This window comes from Scomber japonicus, chromosome 1, assembly GCF_027409825.1.
Source record: "Scomber japonicus isolate fScoJap1 chromosome 1, fScoJap1.pri, whole genome shotgun sequence".
Lineage (NCBI taxonomy): Eukaryota > Metazoa > Chordata > Actinopteri > Scombriformes > Scombridae > Scomber > Scomber japonicus.
In genome coordinates, this window is record NC_070578.1 from 26,251,982 (window position 1) to 26,279,535 (window position 27,554).

The 27,554-nt window shown below is 40.4% G+C and overlaps 3 protein-coding genes across 5 annotated transcripts in view; 2 read left to right on the forward strand and 1 right to left on the reverse strand.

The window, feature by feature from the left end:
* Nucleotides 1–27,554, forward strand: part of mettl21e (methyltransferase like 21e) — a 56,986-nt gene that overhangs the window by 2,875 nt on the left and 26,557 nt on the right. The window contains exons 3-5 of one of the 2 annotated variants that reach the window (XM_053324407.1): nt 79–196; nt 317–414; nt 1,033–1,401. In XM_053324407.1, the coding sequence (XP_053180382.1) occupies nt 79–196; nt 317–414; nt 1,033–1,365 (549 nt within the window). In that variant the 3' untranslated portion in view covers nt 1,366–1,401. Of the gene's footprint in view, nt 1–78; nt 197–316; nt 415–1,032; nt 1,493–27,554 lie in introns of those variants that run through there. The other variant, XM_053324399.1, reaches the window with a different exon arrangement.
* On the forward strand, nt 3,648–5,895 carry LOC128359688 (protein-lysine methyltransferase METTL21C). The gene is made up of 4 exons (XM_053320083.1): nt 3,648–3,687; nt 3,900–4,060; nt 5,300–5,417; nt 5,501–5,895. The coding sequence occupies exons 1-4, from the start codon at nt 3,648–3,650 to the stop codon at nt 5,893–5,895; spliced, it is 714 nt and encodes a 237-aa protein (XP_053176058.1).
* Nucleotides 9,449–25,610, reverse strand: tpp2 (tripeptidyl peptidase 2). 2 transcript variants are annotated; one of them, XM_053324366.1, is made up of 29 exons: nt 25,441–25,610; nt 23,722–23,850; nt 23,388–23,483; nt 22,905–23,009; nt 22,631–22,755; nt 22,367–22,530; nt 21,881–22,035; nt 21,692–21,768; nt 21,471–21,598; nt 20,721–20,969; nt 20,501–20,616; nt 20,170–20,341; nt 19,899–20,056; nt 19,728–19,804; nt 19,506–19,612; nt 18,332–18,486; nt 18,011–18,127; nt 17,822–17,922; nt 17,643–17,739; nt 17,390–17,527; nt 16,972–17,216; nt 14,994–15,072; nt 13,539–13,577; nt 12,949–13,100; nt 12,737–12,833; nt 12,473–12,603; nt 11,932–12,181; nt 11,357–11,476; nt 9,449–11,217 (listed from the first exon to the last, which is right to left on the reverse strand). In XM_053324366.1, exons 1-29 carry the CDS (start codon nt 25,603–25,605, stop codon nt 11,128–11,130), a joined length of 3,834 nt encoding a protein of 1,277 aa, XP_053180341.1. In that variant the 5' UTR covers nt 25,606–25,610; the 3' UTR covers nt 9,449–11,127. The 2 variants fall into 2 exon arrangements, with proteins under 2 accessions (XP_053180341.1, XP_053180350.1); XM_053324375.1 differs by lacking the exon at nt 13,539–13,577.

The window sequence follows — 27,554 nt, forward strand, 5'->3', positions numbered from 1 at the left end:
AACAAACATTAACACATACATTCCTGGAACTATCTTCTTGTAGAGCATGCAATTGTGATCTTATATCGCTCCCAACAGGCTTTGGTGTTGTGTCATTTCCTGGAGACCAACCGCGATGAGTACAACCTGAAAGAAAAAAATGTGATTGAACTTGGTGCAGGAACTGGGCTTGTCACCATCGTGTCCAGTCTTTTAGGTATGAACAGAACAATCCAGTGTTTAGCTGTGGTAGTTTGATAGTCTCTGGATTCATCTTGTTTTGCATGTATTTTGCATGTAAGTCCCTTTAACTCTCAACTACACTGTCTTTCTCCAGGCGCTAAGGTGACCTCCACTGACCTACCAGATGTGTTAGGGAACCTCCAGCACAATGTTATGAGCAACACCAAGGACAGATGCAAGTACACCCCTGTGGTAGGTTTTTATAGTTATATTCCACAAGACTGGTGTTCACTAAAAGAAAAAATGCAACCCAGGCGCTGCTGACAAAACAGACATCGGCAATGTATGCTGCTATTTGGTGTCTTTTTTTTCTTTTTCTTTTTTTTTTGCTTGATGGTGTATAATTGAGTTATGGACCAAATGTGGAATTTGTGGAAATGTGCAGTGTTTAGTATTTAGTGGCATCTAGCAGAGCCAACTTGGCAGGGATGGAATATAATACTCATAAATATGTTTGAATTACTGTATAATCACCTGGCTTAACAGACCTTGAAATCTGCAACCTCACCGCTAGATGCTACTAAATCATACACACTGCACCTGTAAATTAATTTTTCCAACAAAAACTGACAAACAATTCATCATCAGCTATCAATTTTAAGGATATAATTTTTCAAACATACAGAAAGAAATCTTCTGGTACACGAGACATTTATTATTTAGGTGTGAACTTCAATTGAAAATCAGCACTCGGGTCCTAATAATTGTACTTAACACCTGAGAACGATGATATAAAACAGCATAATTGTGATGAATGGGTAAGAATATGATGATGCAACATTAATTAACCCAAAACCATCTCTGCTCCAGGTTACAGACCTCATCTGGGGCCAAGACGTGGAGAAGCGTTTTCCTCGTGCTACACATTGTTTTGATTACATCCTGGCAGCTGACGTGGTGTACTCCCACCCTTATCTGGAGGAGCTGATGGACACTTTTGACCATCTGTGCCAGAAAAACACACAGATCTTGTGGGCCATGCGTTTCCGCCTTGACCCAGAGAACAGCTTTGTGGATCTCTTCCGGGAGCGCTTCCACCTGGAGATGCTGTACGACCTCCCCAGTCTCAGTATCAAACTGTACCGAGCCTGGAGGAAGGACAAGAGGACCAAGAACCAAGGGGAGGGAGAGGCTGCTGCCTGAACTGTTAACACTTGGGACATTTTATTTGTTCTGCATGTGTTTTAGTGAGTGTGCCTGTGAAAACTGAACTCACTGATTCCTTCAAATTTGTGAATTGTCTTAGTGAACCTAAAGCAGCTCTTCACTTAAAAACATGAAGTTTTCATATGATACCTCAGTAGTCTCTTGCCAAGTATATCTCAATATCAAGTTGTGATCTCTGTGTTGTTACGCACAGACAAATGTGCATCTGCTGTATTTATCTTGATCTTTAATAAACTATCCTGATTCATCATGAGGCATTCACCCTAACCATGATGAAAGGTGACACCAATGCTCCTAATGTGGTTTTTTATTTTTTTTCAGGTCACATTACTCAAGAACCACATCTAAAAGGTCACATTCAGGGATTTTCTTTTAATTGACTGTCATTCATCACGTTCTCACACATAAGCTTTTGGCTGATGATCATGTTTTGGTGCAGGTCAGATTAAAACAGAAATGGAAAACTGGGCAACAAGACTGTGGATCTTTCCAACAGGTTTCTGATGAGCCCCTAGTTCTTATTTAGACTATATTTAGACTATTACGATTATTTCTGTTGCTCTGTGATAGCTCGAACAGGTTTAACCAGCATGCATTTGGCACAGAATGAATCATCTGAGAACTATGAATTACTAAAATGTGAAACTGGTAACCTGACAATTCTGGCAAATTGTAGCTGAGTCATGAGGTATCCATAAAATGCTGCAGACACAAAATACAAACCAGCAGGATTTAGGTTTCATTCATCAAATGATTTTGATTTTGATTTTAGAGAAGGATTTCACCAGCAAGTAATATTTCATCATGTTCAGGAAAATGTATTTTGATCATTTAAGATATATTAGTGTATGCAGCCTCAGTAACATGAATATGTCTCAGTAACACGAATATGCGTCACAGACAGATATCTCATATTTTGGAAGCTAACCAGTTAACTTGATAATCTTGGGAAGAGTAAGCGTGAGTCATCAGCTATTAATGTGACCTGTTTAGTCTGATATCTAATTTATGATTCCAAATCCCCTGACATTGTCACGCTCATTTTCTGTTTTGTCTTTTTGCCCAAGACAAACAAATAGTCAGCATGTGAAACCTGTTTGCAGCTTTGTACAGATATGTTACGTTTGTCAATCTTTCAATAACATGTCACTGAGGCACAGTGAAGACTTCGCTTCCTATCCAAATAAGGCTGCTGCACATCAACAACAAATATATCAAAGTGGAGCAGGGCAAGGACCAAACCACTTAAGCACACTGGGGTCCTGGATGGATTTCAATTTTTGGGATGCCAGTGGATTTAAAATTGATGATGAAACTGGGAAGGAATACTTTCATGGTCAAAGACTGTTGAAATGTAACTAAGGGGGAGGTCTGTTTGAGGTTTATGTGACAGGAGCCCCCTCATTTTCTCAGGGGTTAACACTTCTGGTTGCATGCCAGCCTGATCCTGTTACTTCCCATCTCTGGTAAAGTAATTGAAGCAGTGAAAGTGAGCAAGCAAGCACAAACATAGGGATGTTCCAAACACTACGCATCATTTTTAAATAGACTTTTGGCATGTTGAGGCGTTCTTTCATCATCAATTATCTCTGTTGTTGTTCCATTTCAAGTACTGCTGGAGAAGTGACAGTCAAAGAAGAAGATAGCCTTTTATGTTTAAATATTTCAATGACCACACACACACATTAAGCCAAACAAACATCAAATATCTGTGTCTCTGTGACTATAAGTAAAACTGAGGTTGCAGAATGTAATATCGTAACTGACTTAGTCCAGATTCATCGTTTCAGATAGAAATCACTAATATTTTTAATATTCCTTCCTATCATGTCCAGAGTAGCCTACATGTAGAGTTACAGACTGTGGAGGCTTCCAAATTTTGCCTGTTTATTTGTCCTGTGCTCAGCTCTAAAAATACCCTCATGCCCTTGTGATGAGACTGGGTGTGTTCAGAAAGATGCTGAGTGTCTTTAACCTCGCAGTCAGATTTCTCCAAATGCACTCTACATCTGAGATCTTTCTGTCCGTAGGAAAAAATAAATCTGCAAAAGGTAGGTTAAAAGTTACAGGTGGGGAGCCTCAACATAAGATTTGCATGATATTTGTAAAGCTGTGTGGGAAGTAGATGCAGAGGAAATCTTTGAATTTGGATAGTATGTTTGTGGTACCTGCTTATGCACTTATTTGTGATCAAGAAATAATTCCACTGTATTTACAAACATTTCCTGAACATGTCAACAGGATTTTATATGGCTACTATGACCACATACTTGGTGGAGGACACCAATTATATGAGAGGCAGAGAGAAGAAGGAAGAGGAAGAGGAGGAGGAAGAGGAGGAGGAGGAGGAGGAGGACGAGGACGAGGACAAGGAGGGCGAGGACGAGGAGGACGGGGAAGAAGATGAGCAGGTCAGCAAGGTGGAAAAAGGTAAATTCTATCATGATAGGTTACAGTACATGTTGCTTCAGACTACAAAGATCTGAGTGTCTCACTTTTGTGCTGTTTAGATGATTCATGCACTGAGGAATCTTCCGTCCAGAAGAAGAAAAAACCAGCCTGGGCTCCGTGTTTCTTCATCAGGGAAGATAAAGAGGTGTACTATTATGTTGGGCAGAAGATCATAATTCAAGAAGGTCTTGACTCCTATGGAGGCATGATATGGCCAGCTGTAAGTAACACTGTTTTAGAGAGCAGCCTTATATCTATTTATTTGCCATAATATTACATACAGTACCTGTGTGCACTCTTAAAATCTCTATTTTGTAAGATGGCTGTATTTACTGATGCAATGCAGCATCAACAATACTTTGATTGCAAGACATCTGATTATTCCCTCTGTCACTGAAACATTTTTTTTCTGAATCATATAATATGTAGACAAAATCTACTGAAGGAAAAACACACCATAAAATAACCATAGTTTTTCCTCCTTGTGCTGAGCAGCAGAGAGCTGTACTCTGTGCTTTGGTGTCATGTTTTGAAATCTCAAGACTCTGACAGCAATAGAGCAGGAATAAATATCAGGGGGCCCACCCTTAGGTAATTGTGTATGTATTAATATGTGTATGTATGTGTTAGCAAATTCCTCATTTATAGTTTGTGGTCACTTGGTTAAGCACTACTTTATTTAGGTAAATGCACCATATAAGCAAAAGATAAATTGAAATAATAAATGCTTTTAACTTTATTTTGACTTGGTAAAGGGTAATAATGCTAATTGCTAATTTAGTAATGCTTACAGTATTAGCAATTGATCAAATTAGCACAAACATTAGTGATATAGTGAAATAAGTTGAACCTTGACTGGTTGATTATCCAGCCTCGGACAGGAAAAGGTGATTGATGTGTGGTCATTCTCTTACTGTCACCCGCTGGCATCATCTGCTTAAGTCCTCTGACTTTCATTGTAAAGGGGTCTGCATGCAAAAGAGCACAATGTTAACCCAATTTTAAGGTGGATTTTCCTTTTAAGAGGGTGTACTGTACTGAGTGCTAGCAGCTCTATAAGGCTGTGCTAATAATACTAACATGCTAATATTTGATGTTTGTATCATATTCAGTAGTGTTGTTTAGTGTGTTAGCATTTTGCCAATTAGCAGTAAACACAAAGTGCAGGTTTGCAGGTATTCAGTCAAACATGAACTTTTCTGACAAATACAAATTTTGACCTGCTGATGATGCCAGCTGAAAAGTCGGGGGAATCAAAATCAGTAGGATGCATCCTTTGGGGACCATGTATGTCTGGACAAAATTTCATGTAAATCCATCCATGGTTGAGATGAAAGTGGTGCACCAACAGAAAGATCAACATCCACCTCTTATCAGTGCTAAAGACTTTACAACATCAAAGTACCAGTCTTAATACAGTATTAATACTGATTGTAAAAATCATCTTGATGGCCCCCAGGCTTTGTCTCTCTGTCACTACCTGGACACTCATCGTGAGCAGCTGAATCTTGTGGACAAAACTGTCCTGGAGATCGGGGCAGGAACCGGCCTTGTGTCTATTGTGGCCTCTCTCCTTGGTGAGGAAGGACGATTAAACTATTCTCAGACACATGTATTTGAGAGCATACTTCAGATGTAATGTTTTTATTTTCATCCCCAGGGGCCTTGGTGACAGCCACAGACCTTCCAGAGGTCCTGGGCAATATGAGATTCAACCTGTCCAGGAACACCAGGGGCCACTGCAGATATACACCCCAGCTAGCAGTTCTGTCCTGGGGCTACGACCTGGAACGCACCTACCCCACATCTGTCTACCGGTATGACTATGTGCTGGCGGCTGATGTGGTCTACCATCACGACTTCCTAGATGAGCTTCTGGTCACCATGAAGCATTTCTGCATACCAGGAACGACCCTGATCTGGGCCAACAAAATCAGATATGAGGCTGATCTGAAGTTCGTAGAGAACTTTAAAAAGGCCTTTCACACAACCCTGCTGGCTGAAGATGAAGAGATGAAGATCTTCATAGCGAGATCTAAAGAGGAAGAGCGATAAGGTGATGTGGGGCTGGAAATCCAGGATCTGCTGAGAGAGAAGGAAGGAGAAGAGAAGGGGAGGAAGTAGAGGGAGAATGTTGCTTTGAAGAAAAGAAGGATGAAAAATAAACTATTGGTGCACAGGTGGTTGAGTGGTTAGAGCGCATGCCATGTATGCAGTGGACCCTGGTTCAAATCCCAGCCTGGAGGACTTTTACTGCATGTCACACCCCACTCTCTCCCCCATGATTTTCTGTCTATCCACTATCAGTAAAGATGTCTGTGCCTGAAAAAAATCTTTAAAAAAAAACTGGCAACACAGAAGAATGAGAAAAAGAGTTTCTCTCTTTCAGCACAGAAAAGGATAAAGAAAATGATCAAGAGGAACCATATGTGTCAGAGGCAAGTAAGGATGAGGAGGAAGAGATGGAGCAGTCATCTGATGAGATAATGGTCCTTGAAGATGAAAATGATGAAGAAGATGAGAAGAATCAATCTGAGAGCGTTGATTCAAGTTGTAGCTCCACAATCAGTGATGAAGACTTTAAAGATGAGCCTTAATCCTCATCGGTGGAAACACATGAATCAACCTAAAAGTATCTCATAGAGTTTGACAATGAAGTCCTATTACCTTCTGTTTAAAGGTCATTTCACCCAAATTACCCAAAAGGTCATGATGATACCTCAGTGTTTTAGGGACAAAATACAACAGTTTATGCAAGGAAATTCTTGCTTTCCTGCAGGCCTTGGCTCTATGCTCCTTCCTCAATGACAACAGACAAAGGGTGAAGCTGCAGTGCAGTCACATCCCCAAGGTGGAAGCTCTTGCCTGGGGCTACGACCTGGAGCACACCCATCCTACCTCTGGTTTCAGATACAACTATATTCTGGCAGCGGACGTTGTCTACCATCACGACTTCCTGGACGAGCTTCTGGCCACTATGAAGCATTTCTGTCAGCCAGGAACAACTCTGATCTGGGCCAACAAGGTCAGATTTGAGTCTGATATAACTTTCATTGACAACTTTAAAAACACTTTTTACATAAGCGTGCTGGCTGAAGATGGAGAGATGAAGATCTTCATGGCGACATGCAGGGTGTGAAGAGGCATAGTTTGCTTGTTTCAGTTTCTCAAATATGAGGATTTTATACTAAACTGAATATCTGTGAATTCGGAAGTGTTTCTTGTAAAAAGTGAGCAATGTTAATATGCCACGCAATTTTTCACTATTTTGACATTTTATGGACAGATCAAGAAAATAATTGACAGATTAAACAATAATGAAAATAATCATTAGTAGCAGCCCACTTCTAAGTGTCTGTGCATCAGTTATGAAATTATCCATTGTGGCATGAGAATTGTTTTTTTGCTTCGTTTTTTAAAACATTATTTAATAAAGTAGTAAATCAAAGGAGAAACATCACTTCTTTTCGTACTTTTCTTTGTCATTTCGGAAAAAAGCTATGCAAAATGTCGAGGGTAATGAAAACAATAAAAGCTCAAGCTTGCATTGCTTTAATTCAGGCTACAAAACACAAATAAATATAGAAGCTATTATCAGATGCATTACCACAAGACTAAGATGACTCATGAAAAGAACAAGTGATGACAAGTGCACAGCTCAGTTCTTCCAAATCATGTTTATTCAGTGTCATTTTCCTTGTTTGTGACTTAATTCCATGTGACCACAAAATAGAGTGACAGTAGCTCAGGTCTTTTCCACACATCATCGAGGAAGAATGGGTATAAAATAACACTAAAAGCATACAACCTTATCTCATAACATTCTGTAAAATATTGGCATTTACTAGATTTTATGACTATAAATATAAACACTCAACATCCAGAAGAAGCAAGTCTTTCCTGACACCAGCAGAATGAGAGTGACAGATATGAGAATTCTGTTTGGTGCCAGAAATGGACGGTTTACAGTCCTGTGGTGAAAGTTAAGGCCATTTTCGGAGAGACTGTCATTGGCAACGCGTACTTTAGACAGCTGAGCCCTGAACGTTAACGTCTGTCTGAACCTAGACCCAAACACAGGACAGAGAAAGAGGACCAGGAACACAGAAAATGAAAGAAGTCAAAAAAGATTACTGTAGGTGATTGAAGTTTGCAAACTGACTGCTGAGTACTTGGAGATGCCTGTGCTGAGGCCGCTGCAGAAAGTGCACACAAGTCGCTGCTAAGAACAGAAACGCAAGGTGTTCCTTCCCCTGGGTAAACATGAGTTGTGACCACTGATGGGCTGTGTGTCTACAGTTATCCCAGAAAAGAGTCTTTACTTTCATGAGGGTGAAAGGCCTTGGCTTAAAGCAACTGCTTTTACATTCTTAATCTTGCACCTTCCACATCCAGGAGGGGTGTCACCAAATTTTAGAGTCATTTTATTTAGACTAGTTGTTATCAAACTCAAACCTTTTTTAAAATAATGATTTGGGGACTTCTTATGTCCTTATTACAGGAAAAGACAGGAGAGAGGAAAGGGGAACGACATGCAACAGCTGAGAAGGGTCTAATTGCAGTCTTGCAGACTTTGACGACACACCCACTTAACTACATGACAACTTATCTTCCGACTAACTTGAATGGGGGTCAAAACGATTCAATCCTGCAGATCTTCTAGATTTTCAAAAATGCTGATAGTGAAACAAGTAATTTCACAGGGTTAATATGTATCTGCTGATTTACACACGTCTCTCTCACAATGTATGTCTATGGGGACAAAGCCTTTCTGGGACCAATGGTATCACATGATGTTGAAATTACACGATGCTGTACCTGGGGGCTTCAGTTAAAAGTATAGCTCCGACCTAACCCTAACCATCCCCCTCTTCATGCCTAAACCTAACCAAGTGGGTGTGTCATGAAAAGTAATGCCAGTCTGTCAGTTAGATCTACTTTCCCCAGCTCGACACAACCGAGGACGTTGCGGTTCATGGACGGCGTCTCGAGCTCTTGACCACAAGAGGCCCCATGTTTGGAACCATTTGAGGACAAACCATTTTTCATTGTCTAATCAACATTATGATGTGCAATTCTTTTAAAACTCTGTCATCACATTAATGTCTCATAGTAAAATCATTCTTTGTTTAAGCTGGTCATTCTACAGACTTGACAGGAAATCACAAGATTTATTTACGTAAATGATAAAAGTTGAATATATAACAGATGTGTCATCATTCATCACATAATTCGGGTGAGATATGTTTAGGGACCATACCAGTGTTTCACAAGTTCTGCTGGTTGAAAAATCATGTATTTTTACATCTTTACTGAGCATTTAGAAATACATGCATTTACTACAGTTTCACAGACTGTTTTCTATTCATTTCTTTATGGCATGAAAAAACAAACATTAGATCAAATCATCTATCAAAGTGAAGATCACATCAAGAGTTCCATGATCTCTGCAGTGACTTGAAATCAATGCATTGACACATTTATTGTATACACTGTGTTGTATAAATTCATTTATACAATACTAGCAATTTTCAAAAGTCTGTTAATAGTATTGTAAAGAAATGAATGAAACAAACTGAAAAACACACCAAAAATCTAAAACAAAATTATACGATGTGATTCAAAATACATGAAATTTCTAGGTAATCAGATAAAAGGTGCAAAACTACCAGTATGGTCCATTAAGGTAACTGGGGGGAGGGGGAGGGGGTGTTACTCATGTTTTACCCTCTAAAAATGGCTTTTAATTAACATTTCAGTTCAGTTGGGAGAAAATATCCATGTAAACAAAATGTGTCCACAAATACACACAAAGTCATTCACAAACGCACTCATGAAAATAACTTGAAAATCTTGTTTGGGATTAAAAATCTTTGAAATTGAAACAAACTAAAATCTGCTTCCAAATAAAACTATTCTTTTTCCTTACATCCTAAAAGACATGCATATATGCAAAATACATCAATTAGAATAATATTTGTATTATATACCTATTTTAATATTTTTTATGTTATGTGTGTATGTACATTATTTTATGACACTGTGTACAAGTGCAACATTTTGAATGCTGCAGAGAAATGTCTAATACTGTGTGAACATACATAGAAATCTGTTCTGAACATCCTACTACTGCTCACAACTGAATGCAGCTGCATCTGGTGTGTAAGTGAGGTCTATTGGATGGTCGTCAAATGTGTGGCTTGGGTCACTTAGCTGTATGAAGTTGGTGGAAAGCCTCTAGCGGTGGAAGTTGAGAAAGTGTGGTTGTGGCTTTTCCTTCACCTGACAGGTCACTGATGGCCTGCATTCAGTGCACAGACGCATCATACTGCTGATACTGCTGTTTTTAAACCCACATTTGACACCAAAGGCTGATGGGTGAAATGACTGCAAGTGGTTGGGTGTTGACTGGTGTTAAAAACGCTACTGATTCTGCAGCTTCAGGGGGTCAAAACCCTTGCACCGCTTTCTTTTTTTCCCCCTCCTGTCATAAATTATAAGGTACATGTAGAAAGGCACCTCAGCTGTTTTTGTGTTGTGAAATTGTGTACTTGAGTCGGAGCCTAACAAGACAGACAAGACTAAACATGAACTTTACAGCCCAACCTGACTGAAACAACTGATCAGAAAACAAACAAAAATACTTTAAGTTCTACCCAAGCCTCCCTTTTAATTCAGGAACCAGGCAGACTCTGCATGCCCTCGTATGTCCGAAAATCGTGCAGCAGCAAGTCCTCCTGTCTTCTCACTGAAGTATCATAATGGCCAGTATGAGTTTTTCTGTGTGTTGAAGGTGACTGGAGTCACAGTTATTTTTTTAAAGATTTGTGAACTATCCGTGGTGTCCATACTGGCCCTTATACAGCATATACACGAGACAACGAGGTTACTTATGTGATATGGAGTTCAGACAGCTGCGAATGGGTGGATGTAAAAAGCCTCCAAATGTGTAGGTGACTCAAAAATGAAGAAAAACACCCAACAGAGAACCTCGTCAACAGTTTTTACAATAAAACAAAAATTAAGAATGAGAAACTGAATTATTTGCTATTTTGCTGTTGGTGGCATTCAAATGTCCTATAATCCATCAAACAATTACACTCAAGTGTTATCCCTCATTTTGGCGTTCACCTACATCTGAATTTAAAAGGAAAGAAAAAAAATCTCAGGAAGCAGCTGGTTGGTCAGATGCATAGACCATGTGACCCTGAGGGATGTGATATCGAAGTTACTGTGTAATGGATCATGTATGTACTGCTCGTGCATGAGTGTGTGTGTGGTGTGTGCCTAGAATGGGGTGTAGTCTGCAGGGTACATGACAGGGAGCCAGTTCTCACTGAAGTTGGCGCAGTGCGTCCATCTGAGGTGTCGCATGAGCTGAAAAACAAACAAACAAACAAACATGAAGTGATTCCAGAGAATAAAACTGACATTTGTTCAATTACGTATGTTTTGTCTGAGCTATTAAATATCTAATAAATCTGAGAAAACCACTGGTCAGTCACTGCAGTCATACCTGGATACAGTTCTTCATGTTCTCTTTGGTGGGCTTCTCCTCCACCATCTTTGAGGCATATTTTAAGGCCCGGCCGTACATCTTGTTCACCAGAGCATGTTTGTGTGAAAACATCAACACCTGAGCAGAAGATATGAAAAAAAAACTTAATGCAAAGTGATTTGTTTTATGGCAAGATACATCCATCAAATTCACATTTTCAGAAGAGAAACTGAGGGAAAGCTACATTTTTAGTTACAACCTTTAGAAAAAAAGGTGTATTAATGCGCAGCTGGAAACAGATCCTAACAAATGCATTATTTACCCCTGTTGGATGAACATTTTCTAAACACACCAGTGCCCAGGTTTGAAATGATTAAGCCTTTTTAAAAGCTTTGTGAAACCTTCTCTAAAGGTTAACAGCTGAGGGCAGTGTGTAGAAGTTGGAAAGTGAGACACACTAATGCAGTGTTGTTTTAGTCTTTTCATGGGATTTGCTGACAATAAGACACATATTGCCAGCTTACCTTTAAATTTAGTAAACTCAGCTTACTTCCTTTTGCTTTTACTTCATTTTCTGAAAACATCCCACTCACCTTGGAGTCAGTCAGCTCTGCCCACTTCTGCACCTCCCAAAATGTGTCAGTCAGGGCTTTAGCCACGTCATGCAGGCTGTCGTCAGAACTGCTGGCCATCTGTTCGCCAGCATCCTCTGCTGCAGCTTGTCCCGTGGCGACAGCACCGACACTGTCCTGAGGCGCGAGAGGCAGCAGGAGCTGGTCAGCCAGAGCGCAGCCCTTCCTACACAAAGCGTCCAGCAGAGACGACTTCTGTTTCTCCATATCGCTGAAACAGAGGTTGAGACAGGTCAAGATTGAGGGCATAGATACAGTAGCACTTCCCAACAGTAACTGGTCTCTTACACACACCAACAGGCCTACTAGCTCTTGTGTCATGCTTGATACCTTTAAGGAAAATCAAATCAGAGACACTATCCTAATATCAGAAATATAATATGTTGTAAGCTGGTTTAGACATTTCTTCTCCAAGTCTCTTTACTGTTGATGCCTTTGATGAACCATTCTACCTTCTAATGCTGTTATTTTTAATACAATGCTAATCTGCAGTGTGACATACGTTTTGATGGAAGCAGCATCTGGTCGGGGATCTGTCTTCATGGTGAAGTAAACAGCCAAGGCCGTCTGGTCGATGTGCGAGATGACGATGTCAGCTGCTGATGCCACCTCCCTCAGACGTTTTACACGCTCCTAAACACAAACAAGAGAAGAAGACATAACATGTGAATAAATGAATTTTATGTAACAAAAAAAACAAAAAAAATCCCATTAATAACACTAAAGGTGACTTAAAACGAGCTCTCTTGATTGTTTGTATTATAACCTTTTCAGAGTCCAGCTGGTGCAGTCTTTGCACATGCAGGGGAAGATAATCTGAGAAGTTTCCCTTGAGTTCATCATAAAGTGAACTGGACTCCAGCCTGAACAGCAGAGAGGACATGACAGATGGTTGAGAGAGAATTGAAAGACAGAGACAATGAAAGCAATGTGCTGCTGGAAAAAAAGAAACAACAGATAAAAAAAAACAGTGCACACTTTGTCATCCACTGAATCTTTAAGTCTCTCATGGCTTCTGCAAACTCCTCCTTCACGTCTTTCTCTTTGTCTCCGTCTTTGTCTTTCTCCTTCCCTCCATTCTTTGTTTTGTTAGGCGCAGGAATTAAGTGGTAGATAACTGGAACAATGTCCTGTATAGGTACAAAAAGGTCATTTCAAAAAACAATAAATATCTACTGTGAATCAGCCACCCAAATTCTCACCCTCTCCCTACCAATAAGTCCTACAGCTGCACATTTCTTTTGGTTATTTTGTCCTCAGATCAATTAAGAAAAAATGCTGTTTGTCATACCTCATTGAAAGTCATTAAACTAGTTAAACATGTTTCTAGTAGCACTTTACAAATCCATTAATAATTTCACTGACCACCAGAAAACTTAAAACTGTACATCAACATAAATACCAATGATGACTAGACTGTTGAATATTTCAACACAGCGACATTGACATGCTTTGACATCATTAATGCAGATATAACAAATCCCCATCTTTAAGTAAGGAATAAGCCATTTCCAGATGGCAGGAGAGCAGTGGGCGCTCTGTTGTAGTGTTTCTAGCTCATCCAGTACCTTTTTAAACTTTCCTTGTCGTTTTGCAGAGGCCTGCCCCTGGTGGTCAGAATAACACACAGTGAGGAAGAGACAACACAAACACACCAAAAAGGATTCTCTCTCTTTCATTTTTTTAACTTTTCATCCTCACTCAGAGACTCAAGAGTCTATGCACCTACCTGTTGGGTTTGCATAAATGCTACAGTGGTGCATGTTTTGTGGCTGACAAGCTCAAACTCATATCTCATGTGCACATCTAACAAATGTGCTTGACTGTTTCTCCTATATCCGCTCTGCCACGAGGCTTAAGTACTCCACTTTACTGAAAACCACAGTAGTTATAATCATTTGACTTGAATAAAGTACATTTCTTGTGTGTGAGGTTAAAACAAATACACAGATCATCAGCAATGTAATGTGAAACAATATGACAAATATTGAGTTATAAGTTGATGAAATTTGATACGATGTGCATTGCAGCCACTAAGGAAAGTTCAAAGGTAAACAGCTGTAAACTGAAATTATTCAGATATGTCTGTCACCTGGAGATGTAAAGAGAAGCACCTGTAGCCGACAGTGAGAATAAGCTCAGAAAATAACAGAATACAGGAGGAACTGGATTTTTGGTTTTGACTTTTAGTATGTCACTCAAATCATTTGTGGTTTTTTGCACAAGTGGAACTGGATTTTTGGTTTTGACTTTTAGTATGTCACTCAAATCATTTGTGGTTTTTTGCACAAGTGGCCTCAAAAGTCAGCAGTAATACAATCTGATTGAATTACTTGTAAAAATGTAATTTTCTCATGTGATTTACATCCATCTAAAAAGGATACACATGTGAACAACATATAAATTGATTCAAAATCATTTTGACTGTTCTTTTGTGTATTAACAACTTCATCAAGGCCAATAGTAAAAAGGTGATCAGAAAATAATTTTATTACAGATCATATTTCAACTTGGCCAAGTTCATCTTATGAATTATAAATATTCTAAGTATCAATCATCTAATGGCTCAGTAAACAACAGCCAGATCAAGTGTGTCTGACAAAGTTGAAGACATGAGCAACATCAAACTGTGTTTGTGGCAGCAGACTCAAGGGCAAAAGGAAAAGACATGCATAAACCACAAGGACTGCAACCAATTAAGATAAGCTCAGGTTTGAAGGTGGAAAACTACAGAGAACGTTTTGTAAAAGAAAATAAGGCAAAAGCACTAGCAGTCAACCTTGATCCTCAGGACCAAAAGTGCATCAGGCATCGAATACTTCATTTCAGATTTTTCATTATTATTCATGTGAAAAAGCAGACTCTGCACACTGGCGACCATTACCTGCCATATTCTGCAGTGCATTTTTTTCTGTAGTCACTCAACAGTAAGTATAAATCCCAGACTGGGTGACAAAGTTCAAAACTGCTTTATGTCCTGAGGAGCAAGAGAATTACTATCAACAAAGAACATAGCCACTCACTGCTTTCTTGCCATACTCGCTCTTGGGAACAACAATGGACCCTGAAAGATAGCATCCTGGACTCGTCCCTTTTGGGATCCTGAAAAAGAGAGAAACCCATGGAAAAAATACAACGATGGAGAGAATAAAGACAGAAATATCAAATTATTGCGAGACAAACATGTTCCTCTTCAGCAGTGCTCTGACCGAACATTTATACCCGATCATTTAGATATACAGGATATAAAGCTCATTTCTACTATAGATTATAAGAGTCTGAGAGGAGCAGCAGTTCTACTGAGAGTCGAAGCTGCAACTCAATGTTCTCTTGGAATAACTTTATGTGTGTAAGGCCTCTGTTGCTGATTATTACAACTGGCCTTTTTTGCATTGTGCCTTATACAGTGGGGAGAACAAATATTTGATACACTGCCAATTTTGCAAGTTTCCCACCTACAAAGCATGTAGAGGTCTGTATTTTTTTAATCACAGGTACTCTTCAACTGTGAGTAATGGAATCTAAAACAAAAATCCAGAAAATCACATTATATGATTTTTAAATAATTCATTTGCATTTTATTGCATGACATAAGTATTTGATCACCTACCAACCAGTAAGAATTCTGGCTCTCACAGACCTGTTCGTTTCTCTCTAAGAAGCCCTCCTGTTCTCCACTCATTACCTGTATTAACTGAACCTGTTTGAACTTGTTACCTGTATAAAAGACACCCGTCCACACACTCAATCAAACAGACTCCAACCTCTCCACAATGGCCAAGACCAGACAGCTGTGTAAGGAAATCAGGGATAAAATTGTAGACCTGCACAAGGCTGGGATGGGCTAAAGAACAATAGGCAAGCAGCTTGGTGAGAAGGCAACAACTGTTTGCGCAATTATTAGAAAATGGAAGAAATTCAAGATGACAGTCAATCTCCCTCGGTCTGGGACTCCATGCAAGATCTCACCTCGTGGGGCATCAATGATCATAACAAAGGTGAGGGATCAGCCCAGAACTACACAGCAAGACCTGGTCAATGACCTGAAGAGAGCTGGGACCAGTGTCTCAAAGAAAACCATTAGTAACACACTACGCCGTCATGGATTAAAATCCTGCAGCGCATGCAAGGTCCCCCTGCTCAAGCCAGCGCATGTCCAGGCCCGTCTGAAGTTTGCTGGTGACCATCTGGGTGATCCAGAGGAGGAATGAAAGAATAAGAATGAAAAATAGAGCTTTTTGGTCTAAACTCCTCTCGCCGTGTTTGGAGGAAGAAGAAGGATGAGTACAACCCCAAGAACACCATCCCAACCATGAAACACGGAGGTGGAAACATCATTCTTTGGGGATGCTTTTCTGCTAAGGGGACAGGACGACTGCACTATATTGAGGGGAGGATGGATGGATGGGGCCATGTATCGCGAGATCTTGGCCAACAACCTTCTTCCCTCAGTAAGAGCATTGAAGATGGGTCATGGCTGGGTCTTCCAGCATGACAACGACCCGAAACACACAGCCAGGGCAACTAAGGAGTGGCTCCATAAGAAGCATCTCAAGGTCCTGGAGTGGCCTAGCCAGTCTCCAGACCTGAACCCAATAGAAAATCTTTGGAGGGAGCTGAAAGTCCGTATTGCCCAGCGACAGCCCCGAAACCTGAAGGATCTGGAGAATATCTGTATGGAGGAGTAGGCCAAAATCCCTGCTGCAGTGTGTGCAAACCTGGTCAAGAACTACAGGAAATGTCTGATCTCTGTAATTGCAAACAAAGGTTTCTGTACCAAATATTAAGTTCTGTTTTTGTGATTTACTGGATTTTTGTTTTAGATTCCGTCACTCACAGTTGAAGAGTACCTATGATACAAATTTCAGACCTCTACATGCTTTGTAAGTGGGGAAAACCTGCAAAATCGGCAGTGTATCAAATACTTGTTCTCCCCACTGTATGTCTATTGCAACAAGATCTTACAACACAAACAAAACTTCCTGTGCCATTTAAACTCACTTGTCATCTGGCAGGGCTGTGATGTAGAAGTGCTGCGTGGCGCCCGGGGATAAGGTGACAGAGTTGGCCTTCTTTTTGGCCATGAGGGCTGCACGGTGCGTCTCATACACATCTAGAGTGAGGGTGGTGGACAGACGGTGGGAAACCACAAACGGCAGGTCCTTGAGGCGCTCCAGCTCGCTGGACTGCTCATGGCGCACTTGCAGACGCACCGTGTAGTCGCCCTTTTCCAGCTTCAGAGAATACTAGACAGAGAAAACAGACAGTGGGACGAATGTTAGTTCAACTTTCTCCAACTTGTGAGATAAGAGACATATTTGGGAGGGTAAACAATTATAACATGTGAAAACAAGTACTGACTTTAAATCCAGGTAAACAACAGTGAAAGCAAATCCTTGTAATCTTTCAGTCAAGGTACCTGGTGTGGGTAGGCATCTCCTGAGCCCAGTAGTCTCTTGTTCTGATCAAACAGCATCCAGAGCTGACTGTCAAACTCAGACTCGTACAGCAGTTCACACAGCATGGGACAGCTGGGAGTAACTTCTCCACTCTTTGGCTGTGAAGAGAGCAAAAGAAAATTATACACACACACACACACTCACACACACACAATGATTTATAATGTCAGCATTAATGTCTCTCATGTTCATGTTTTGCTGACGGTGTTGTACCTGGTGAAAGCTGTAGGTGAGGACAATCTCGTAGAGTTGTCTGTTGTTTGGCAGAACATCCCTCATTCCCAAAGCTTTTATCTTAGAACTTAAAGGCCTGCGATAACAATAATAAAGACAAAACAATTAATTAAACTGATATTATGCAGCAAAATATTCATGTGCAAGTGTGTACTTACCTGAGGGGCTGAACCCATGACTTGAGAGTGATAGCGGGGGACACCTCCTCGTACCTCAGAGGCGATGACACATCGAAACTCGTCACTCCCTCTGAGGCATGCTGAACAGAGACAAATGAGAGTCACAAACAGAGAACTGATGCTGTCTTGAGTGAAGCGTATTTGTCTGCGCGTCTGTACTCTTCTTACTATGTGCACAGGTGAAGGAGAAGTGTTGAGTCCGTGGAACGAGATGCTGTAGTCCACCGTGACGTCACCCAGGCTCGCCCACCAGCGCGCAATGCACAACTCAACTATCCTCCCTGACTGGAGGAGAAAGAAAACACACGGAAATGATTCTACCATAATGTCACTGTCACATATATTGATGATTTAATATGGAATGACCTCAAGGTGCTTATTCATGGCATTAAGCAGAGAACTATGGGTGAAAACTGGCCTTTTTAGCAGATTTACACAAAAAGAGTTATTTGCACCCTCCAAGTCACGTTAACTGATAACACAACGTACCAGCACAGGGAACGCCTCAGTGAGTGAGCCTCTTTCCAAAAGTGAAGAAAACTTATAGAATTCATTAGCTCGGTACGCTTTCTGTTTTACCAGGTGCACCGCATGGAGAACAAACTTTGACGACACGTCTCCCGAATGAGAAGTCAGTGTGATTTCTATGGGAGAAATGCAGGAATAGAGAAGTGAAGAGGAGAAGGACAAAGAAAACAAGGGGGCAAAGAGTTGAAAGAATGATGATGATGGTGGAATAAAAAACAGAAAGAAGGGTAAGGAGACGACAAGAGGGAGCCATATTTACATAAAAGTATTTACAGTCACATCACACACCACTGATATTTTTCCATGCTTGAGTTCACTTCTTTTGCCATTTACCACACTAAATTATTTGACAATAACACACTCAGATATCAAGGCAGGAGGAAGATTTTGCTTGGATGGTGCAGCATCTTTTTTTAAAAATTGTAAGACAAGTTGCCAATAAAGACCAATTTATACCACGTGATGCAAATGTCATCATTCGCCCCTCTGAAGATGTCTTTGTGCAACCCAAAATATGTGACTGTGCTGACTGTACGTATAGCAAGCACGTTAACTGCACATGTGCTAGAGAAGTAAACAGGAATGCCTGTCTCGTCTACTGTATGTATTCTCATTAAGCTATCGCTTCTCTTATTTCAATTTGTTCTTGTTCAGCAACATGCAAGAATTCCTCAGCTGCATTCAGAATAAATACAGCTCAATGTAAAACAATACACTAGGGTGTGTTGGTGTGATTGTGTTATTTTAAGTGCTGGTAAGACAATGAAATACAATCCAGCATGTCTGGTTTGAGTAACAGATTATTGCGTTTCAAGGCTCATCAGAAAAACACTGCACCCCGGTTTGTAATACGCACAGATTGGATTTTACAACTCTGGAAAGTTATTACGCTGCAACCCTCTCTACTAGTGGGCACATGGGGAACATGTCCGAAAGAGCAAGCAAGACCGCAGCTGTCCATGGAAGCAGAATGCCGAAAGCATGAATTGGCCTTAATGCTAACAAGACCACATAAAATGGTCCTGAACAACTGTGTAAGTATTATTGTCGATCTCTACTGAAAGAACACTTAAAAATGAGTCAAGCCAAACCAAAATCTAAAGCAATATATTTAGGTAAAACTAAACACACACACCTGCCCAGGAGGCTCCCTGAGGAACAGTGATAAAGTGGCGTCTGATCTGCCCTGGTCTGAAGTGGACGTCTGTGAAACACACCTCATGATTACGATTATCTGTCACTCTGTTGGACAAAAAAGAAAAAAAAACTGTCAGACACACATGAAAACACTCCAACAACCTTTTATTGGAGGGTTCACAAGAAAAAGAAAATCTGCCATTATGTTGTAAGAACTTACTTGGTTGGGATAATGACTGTGATGGGAACTCTGAAGAGGGGGCCAGAGCCAAGTGCTGCTGTATCGTAACCACAAACCTAAAAAATGCACACGTTCACAGTGATCAGGCTAACGCTAATACATACAAAAACGTGTCTCCATCATCTGTTCAAACGAATTATTCTTTATTACCTCTGTGTAGTGCATTCCCTCTCTCAGCCCCACAGGATCAATGCGGACATTGACATGACGACATTGGTTCATCAGTTCTAGATGGGAGGGGCACTGCACCCATGGGGAGGTGCATGTTAGGGCCAAGTGCAGCTGCAAGGAGATTCTCTCAGAGTTTCCTGTGATGAACATCGTAAGAAGAAAGATATGGAAAAAAAAACATGAAAACACCTCACAAAAACAAGTGACTGATGGTAAGGACGACAAAATGAACATTTTGTATGTGTAGTACCGGTGTTTTCTGGAAAGATGGGTTCAATTCCTACTCCATGATCTGAAGGTGAAAGAACTTGGGCTGGGTCCCTGAGGTAGATGCCTCTCTGCGATCCCACAGTTACTGAGAAGCCTAGGTGGCTTGTGGGTAAAGAGGCGTTTTGAGTGAGGTAGTCTAATGCCTTGTCCACCTGAGGGGAAGTAAGGGAGATGATTAGTGGAACAGCAAGAGAGAAAAAAGGGTAAATAATCAGGACACTTGAAACAAAAGATTATGTTCAGATGTTCAGATCGTTGCAGAAGACAGAAAATGAAATATAATCCCCTGGTGGCCGCTGTAGTGAAGTTACCTGTATTATTCCGTGGCCCTGTGCAAACACCTCGATGTCATCAACCTTCAGAGCCGTGTTTTCTAGCGCTCTCCTCACCGCAGGAACAGAGGGATGAATCCCATTCTGTTTCAATCCTTTATCACACAAAATCACCCACTAACATTAGTAACAAACACATTTGTATTTGCTCATGCTGCAATATAAGGCAATGTCCATCAGTTCATGACCCTGAACACACCTGACAGGACTAGCGCGATGCCGCCGCAGGCATTAGGAGACGACATGGATGTGCCGTTCATCAGCTGGGTACCACGGAGAGTCCAGTTAGGTACAGATGCAATGGCACCACCGGGGGCACTGATGCTGACCCCGAGAGCTCCGTCTGTACTGGGACCTCTAGACGACCAGGTGTACTGGTTGGGAGGCAGCTTCTCCCTCAGGGAATACTCAGCCACCATCATGTCTGGGGTCACATAGGCTCCAACACCTGAGGAGAGAAGGTACACAATACGCATGTCATGCTCATGATTTTCTATGATCAACACACTACAAACAACTTTAAAATCACAACGTCTGAGACTTAAAGCAGAAAGGTTGAGGCAGCAGGGAAATAAAATTTTCTCCAGAAACATAGAGGACACTTGCAGATTGAACACAACATATTTTATCCATATTATTAAGCTCTGATATAAACCACTTTTAATTGATTAAATATACCACTTATTGAGGCATCTAATGTAGAAGAAGGCAAAATTATGTTCCCTTATTATAGCAATTCATTTCTTTTCGTGTGTTAAAAACTCTTAACTTATTAATATAATGATCTGTTTGTTTGTTTTTGGGGTCTCAACCATTATGTATATAGTAAACACTGGATTTAATGCAACTGATTGTTATTTAAAAAATATCAAATTATATATATTAAATATCTTACTAATTAAACAGAATAAATGAGAATCAAATGTTCAAATGTTTCATCAGTGTGTACCTATGACACTGCTTGTGGTTCCTCCTGGGCAGCCGACTGTGGAGAGGCACGGACCATTGTTTCCTGCACTTGAAACAAATATCACATTGTGCTTCTGCACAGCCTCCGTGATCACCTCACAAATCCTCCTGAAAGACAAATTACAAAATAAAGTCAGTGATTATGTGTAACAAGAAACAAACCCCCACACACGCACATCCTAACCCTACCACAACACTTACCCTGAATTGGGCCAGTGGGTGGCTTCCCCATAGCTGTAGTTTACTAGGTCACACTTGTAGTTGATTACTTCAATCATCTTTGAGAGAAAAAAAAAGAGAGAGAAAAACAAACAGTGAAAAAACAATAATAAAGGAGGCAGCAAACTGCTTAAGCTAAACTATATATATGACTAAATCTGAGTAGTATACCGCGCGGATGAGCCCTGTGCCTGTTTCCATGGTGCTGAGGCGGGTGTCTCCAATCTTCAGGGCCAGGATTTGGGCACCAGGAGCAACACCATTACGCTCCGGTTCCTCTGGGAAGTAACCTGCTGCAATGCTTGCCACATGTGTCCCATGAGCACCTGCAAAAGCACACAAACAAGTCAGACTGAAGCTTACATTGTGGACATCGGCACATTATGCCACCTCAAAAGGACCAGTGTGTAGGATTTAATGGCATCTATCAGTGAAATTGCAGACTGTAACTTTTTGTGGTAAATAGAATAGAATAGAATAAGAATAGAATGCCTTTATTGTCATTATACAAAGTACAATGAGATTTGAAGCTTCGCCATGAAGTGCACACATTAAATAGACATAAAATAGTCATTAAATAGACATAAAATGGACTAAATGACTACATCATAAAAAAGCTTTCCTTCAGAGGTCATGACATGCATTCAGACACCTCACCTCCACTGGTGACGATGCAGAGTGTGTTTCCCTCATCATAAATATTCACAGAGTAGTTCAGCATCTCAGCATTTCCTAATGTGGCATACTCTTGTGACTCTCTGTAGGAGCTCAGCACTGTGCACTGCGACAGATCTCCACACTCAGAAGTGTCCATCACAGCTCTTAAAAGAAAAAAAAGTAACAGACAATGAGAGGTATAAATGTACTATTTTTAAAGATTGTTCAGAGGAAGGTGACAGGAAAAATGTTGGTATGGCTTACTTCCATGTGACACCGTCATGCCACAGCACACAGTCATATACAGGACCAGGATCACTGTACTTCTTTTCTAGAGATGCTAGCAGCTCTGACTGACTCTGCAGTTCTTCTTTCTGCAACTTCTCTATCTGGGAGACAGAATAAGGATGAAGGACGCATTTGAGAGAGACAGCAGAGAGACAGATCAGATTAAGAGACAGCAAAATGCAGTGAATAGTAACTACATGTGAACACTGATATGTACATACGCACACAACTCAAGTTTTGTAGGTCTGACCTGTGAGGGTGTTGGGTGTGCGAGGTCAAATTCTTCTGTCCTGCGAGAGACCTCAGCCAGTGCTGCTCTGTGCGGTGGATCCCACACCTTCTCCTTTCGCTCTTTCTAATAGAAAAAAATAACAGGACAGAGGCTCTTAACAACAAAGGCCAACAAGACAAACGAGACCATGTACAATCTTGTTCTCATGTAGGAGTAACATGTACCGTCATGCTGTAAGGCTATATATTTTCAGACTTTTTAATTGTTAATGTATTCATTAATTAAACAAGTTTCTCTTATGAGAAGTATTGTGTCATTTACAATTAATAAGAGTAGGAGAGTATAACAAACCTCCACTTATGTAAATAAGTTTGGCTATTTATAATAATGTCTAAGATAGATTAGGAGTTATCAGATTGGTGATGCGCAGCACAGGAAGCACAGAGTTTCCAATCCAAACCACAATAGGCCTAGCACAGAAATAATGTCACGTCTTTCTACCTGTATTCTTTCTTTAAGAGCCTTGGGGAAGAACTCATATCCATTTTTAACTCCAATGCGATACTTCCCTGATGGATTGACCCAGGCAGGAGGGATCTGGATGACATAAAAAGACACAGTATGAGATAGGATATGAAGGAAACGTAAAGACTTCAGGATTAATGATCTAGTAAAATACACTTAGATAAAAAAACATCACACTGTACAGAATCGGTGAACCATTACGAATAATAACACTGAATGCTCTGAAATTGAGGACAGTAGGATCTTTCTGAGTAGGCAGCTGAAGTTCTTTTTTTTTTTAATAGTCTTAGTGTCAAAAACGTCTACAGACCTTAAGTGTTCTCCCAGAGAGGCCAGCGATTGTTCCATCTTTAGGCTCCACCACCGTGGCCATGTTCACGTCACCGCTGCCTGTCGTGTCGATAATGTCGACGATCTTTGGCTTCCCCTCAGTTGTGATCTAAGGATCCAGCAGCCACAAAAAAGGAGTCAGCAATCAATAGATCTTTTTCACAGCAGGCTTTTTGTCTTGTCATAGCAGAAAAAGCACAGGTGGAGCAGATTTCATTACATATACTTGTCTTAAACAACAGCCAGGTGTCGATATGAACACTGACTTCACTGTAATCATTCCTCCTGTTCATACTGGCTATTAAAAGATCCCCTTCAAAATGCTTTCACTGTAACTGTGCAGTAATTTTTTGCAAAAATACATTTAAAAAGGTTACCTGCAAACTGAGTTACTCATATCATGTGGATATCTGACACATTTACTATCTTTTTAGCATCAAATTCCCTCTTCGTGTTTACTCAGATAGTGTTTCCCTGTTAAGTTACAGTAGAAGTATAGTAGCAAAAAAAGAGACCTTAGCACTAAAGAGACTGTAACATTAAAAAGAGATCTACTTGATTCGACTAATTAGGACAGCTGAAGCTTCATATTAACTTCAAATAAACTTTTAAATACATTTTGTAGCAGAGGGATCACTGTGGATTTCGGTCCCTATCACTTACATTGTAAGTGCATTATTTAAAAATCTTCTAAATGTCAGTATGAACAAGGGAAATGATTATGACGAGAAAAACCTGTGTAAGTGTTTATTTGGCCACCTGACTGTTGTTTAAAGACAAACCTGAAAAACTGTTACTAATTGCACCTGAGCCTTTTGTGCTGTTTTGACACTGATTGTATTATGGTCATCAGACTGGAATAGGAGCACTGAACATATTATACAGTCTAGAGTGACATAACAAATTTAAAACGAAACATCCACTATGTCACTCTGTCTGAGTAGTGTGCGAGACATCCTCAAAGATATATTAAAGTCACAAATGGTCTGCAGCTTTAATGTCCTCCTCGTACACATTTGTTTACACACACTGTAGGAGTCAAATTCAATCACCCTCCTCTCTTATTTTAGAACAATGTGGCATGTGCTTGACCTTAACACAGTGCAGTGTTGCCATATAACCAAACCAATCCAGTTACATAGACATAGCTATATAAATGAGCAGCTTCTTATTCACTTATTTAGAGAGTACACAATGACACCAACGCATCAAGCCAACATGACTTCTGGCAGTCAGTCAATATGTTGTTACGGCTCACCAATCCACAATTAACCTAACACGTGATACATCTATTATTATTAACTCAGCTGGCCGCAACAGTCATCCTCTTTCACCATATTTCACCAAAAATCGTGACAGTCAAACTGAAGCGGACTATTTCAGCTGCTGGTTGCTAGGCTAACGTGGTTGCTAGGCTAACGTGGTTGCTAGGCTAACGTGCTAGCGCATGTGCTAACCGGGTTAATGTCAGTAACGTTAAATTGTGACATGTGACAAAATTTGACAGCAGGAGAAAGTCCTATCGACTATTGTGCGTAGATTAAGTTGTCTGTGTAGCTTTAAAGCGTGCTGTCATGGCTGGCTGTGTGTATCTAACGCTAGCTGTAGCCGCTGGGTGACTGTGTACAATTTGTGTGAATGAGTCGGGGCCTTTCTAGCTTAGCCTACACCCAGTGCAGCAGCAGCCGGTCAGATGTACCTGCATGCCGGGGGCCCCGGGATCCACGCCGGTGTCCAATATAGCGATAAGCACCCCTCGGCCATCGTACTCGGGGAACCTGGTGAGATAAGACGCGGCGCCGGTTTCTTTTTTGGGGAGGAGCCCGTGAAAGGGGAACGGTTCTTCGGTAGAGTGAGCAGCCATGATCAAAAAAGAGCGACAATGAAAACAAAGCAGCGAAATGGGGAAGAAGAAGAAGAAGAGGAGAGCAACACGGTGGGAGAGACGGGGAGGAGAGCTATGGTTTAAAGGGGCAGTGCGGTGCCCCTGTACAGCCACTTCTCTCTTGTATGACCTGGCTATTGGAGCCTGATTTAGTCAACACACTCCTTATAATATTGGAGCCACAACTTAACTTTATCCTCAGATTATTTTACTGATAATCCCTCTCTGCCATGTCCAGTCTGCCATTTATCTAGCCTTAAAAGCCTTATCCTGGATTATGGCTCCCACAAGGCCCCAACTTGTTTGTATAAAGTGATGAAAAAATATCCAGATCCTCTACTTAAGTAAAGTACTAGTAGAGCATTGTAAAAATAGGTAACATTTCAAGTAAAAATCCTGCATGAAAAATCCTACTGAAGTAAAAGTACCACGTCAAATATAGTATTGTGAGTATTGCAATAGGCTATAAGTATTATGAGCTTAATGTAGTATGCAGTATTACAGTAAAAGTAGTGGTTTGGTCCCTCTGACTGATATATTACTATAGATGACAGTAGTGAAGCATCAGTGCTAGAGCACCATGTTACTGTTGTATCTGCTGCTGGTGGAGCTAGTTTGAACTGCTTTATAAGTCAGCTAGTTTAGTCCAGTGGTTCCCAACCCAGGGGTTGGGTCCCTCCAAAGGGTCACCAGATAAATCAGAGGAGAGGAAAGGCGAAAACATTGTGATACACATATCTGTTTTTAGTACCTGGACTTTGATTTTTGATGAAATATTGGATTATTTGAACATTTAGCACATTTAGACTCAGTGGCCCAAAAATGTGAGACCAGTATTGCTTACATTTTTTACATTTTACAGCAATTTTCATGATTTTATCAATAACAGTAGCAAGACCTATCAGTTGAGAAGTGTCTGCTACATGTGTTTGCAGTTTAAAAACACACTATGGGGCATTTATTGTCTAATAAACAGCTCAGGATAGAGAGAGTAAAGCAGTGTTTGGTGTTTATTTTGTTGTTGTTGCTATAATCATTCTTCCTGTTCATACCGGTTTGTACATAATCTTTTTAATCTCTTGAAGTGAATGGGACCAAAATCCAGTCCCCTTTTAGTGCAAAATTATATTTAAGAATGTATCTATAGCTCATATGAAGCTTCAGCCATCCTAATTAGTGATGTGGATATCTTTCAAAATCACGTTCTTCATTTTAGTACCAAACTCTTTTTGTTACCATCTCTCCACCACAGGTCAAAGGCAAACACTGTCCGTCAACACACAAAGAGTGAATTATATACCCACTTGGTTTGATTAACTTGCACTGCTGAAGCGTCATATCAGCTTCAGATCAACTTTAAAATACATTTGTGCACAAAAACAAAGATTGTTGATGTTGTACACTGTAAATGCATTAGTAACATATTATTAATGTCCAGTATTAGCAAGAAGAATGATTACAGTGAATAAAACAATGTTCATATGGGCACCTGATTAATGATTTAAGACAGACTTGAGAAATTGTTTACCTGTCCTTTCAGGACAACCACACCATGCTGTTAATATTACACTTTGGTCCACTAGATGGTGCTATAATATTGATAGTTGTGTTACTGTTGCAGTCGCACAGTGTGCTTCTCATTTGTTTTGTGCTGTTTGCTCTTATTTGATTTTTAAGGAGTGTCTAAACTAAATTGAAATCACCCAAAGAAAAAGTTTGCAGTGCTGCTGCCACAGTCCAAAATACATTTACTTTTTGTCTGTGCCATAATTAGTTAACTGATGAACTTTGATGTAACATAGTCACATGAGTCTGCCAAACAATCATATCCAACATCCACCCTTTGAGCAGCAGCTGTTTGTGGCTATCACATGCATGTGTTTGTGTGCAGGTGTGAAAATTCACTTTTTAGTTATGTTTAATTTTAC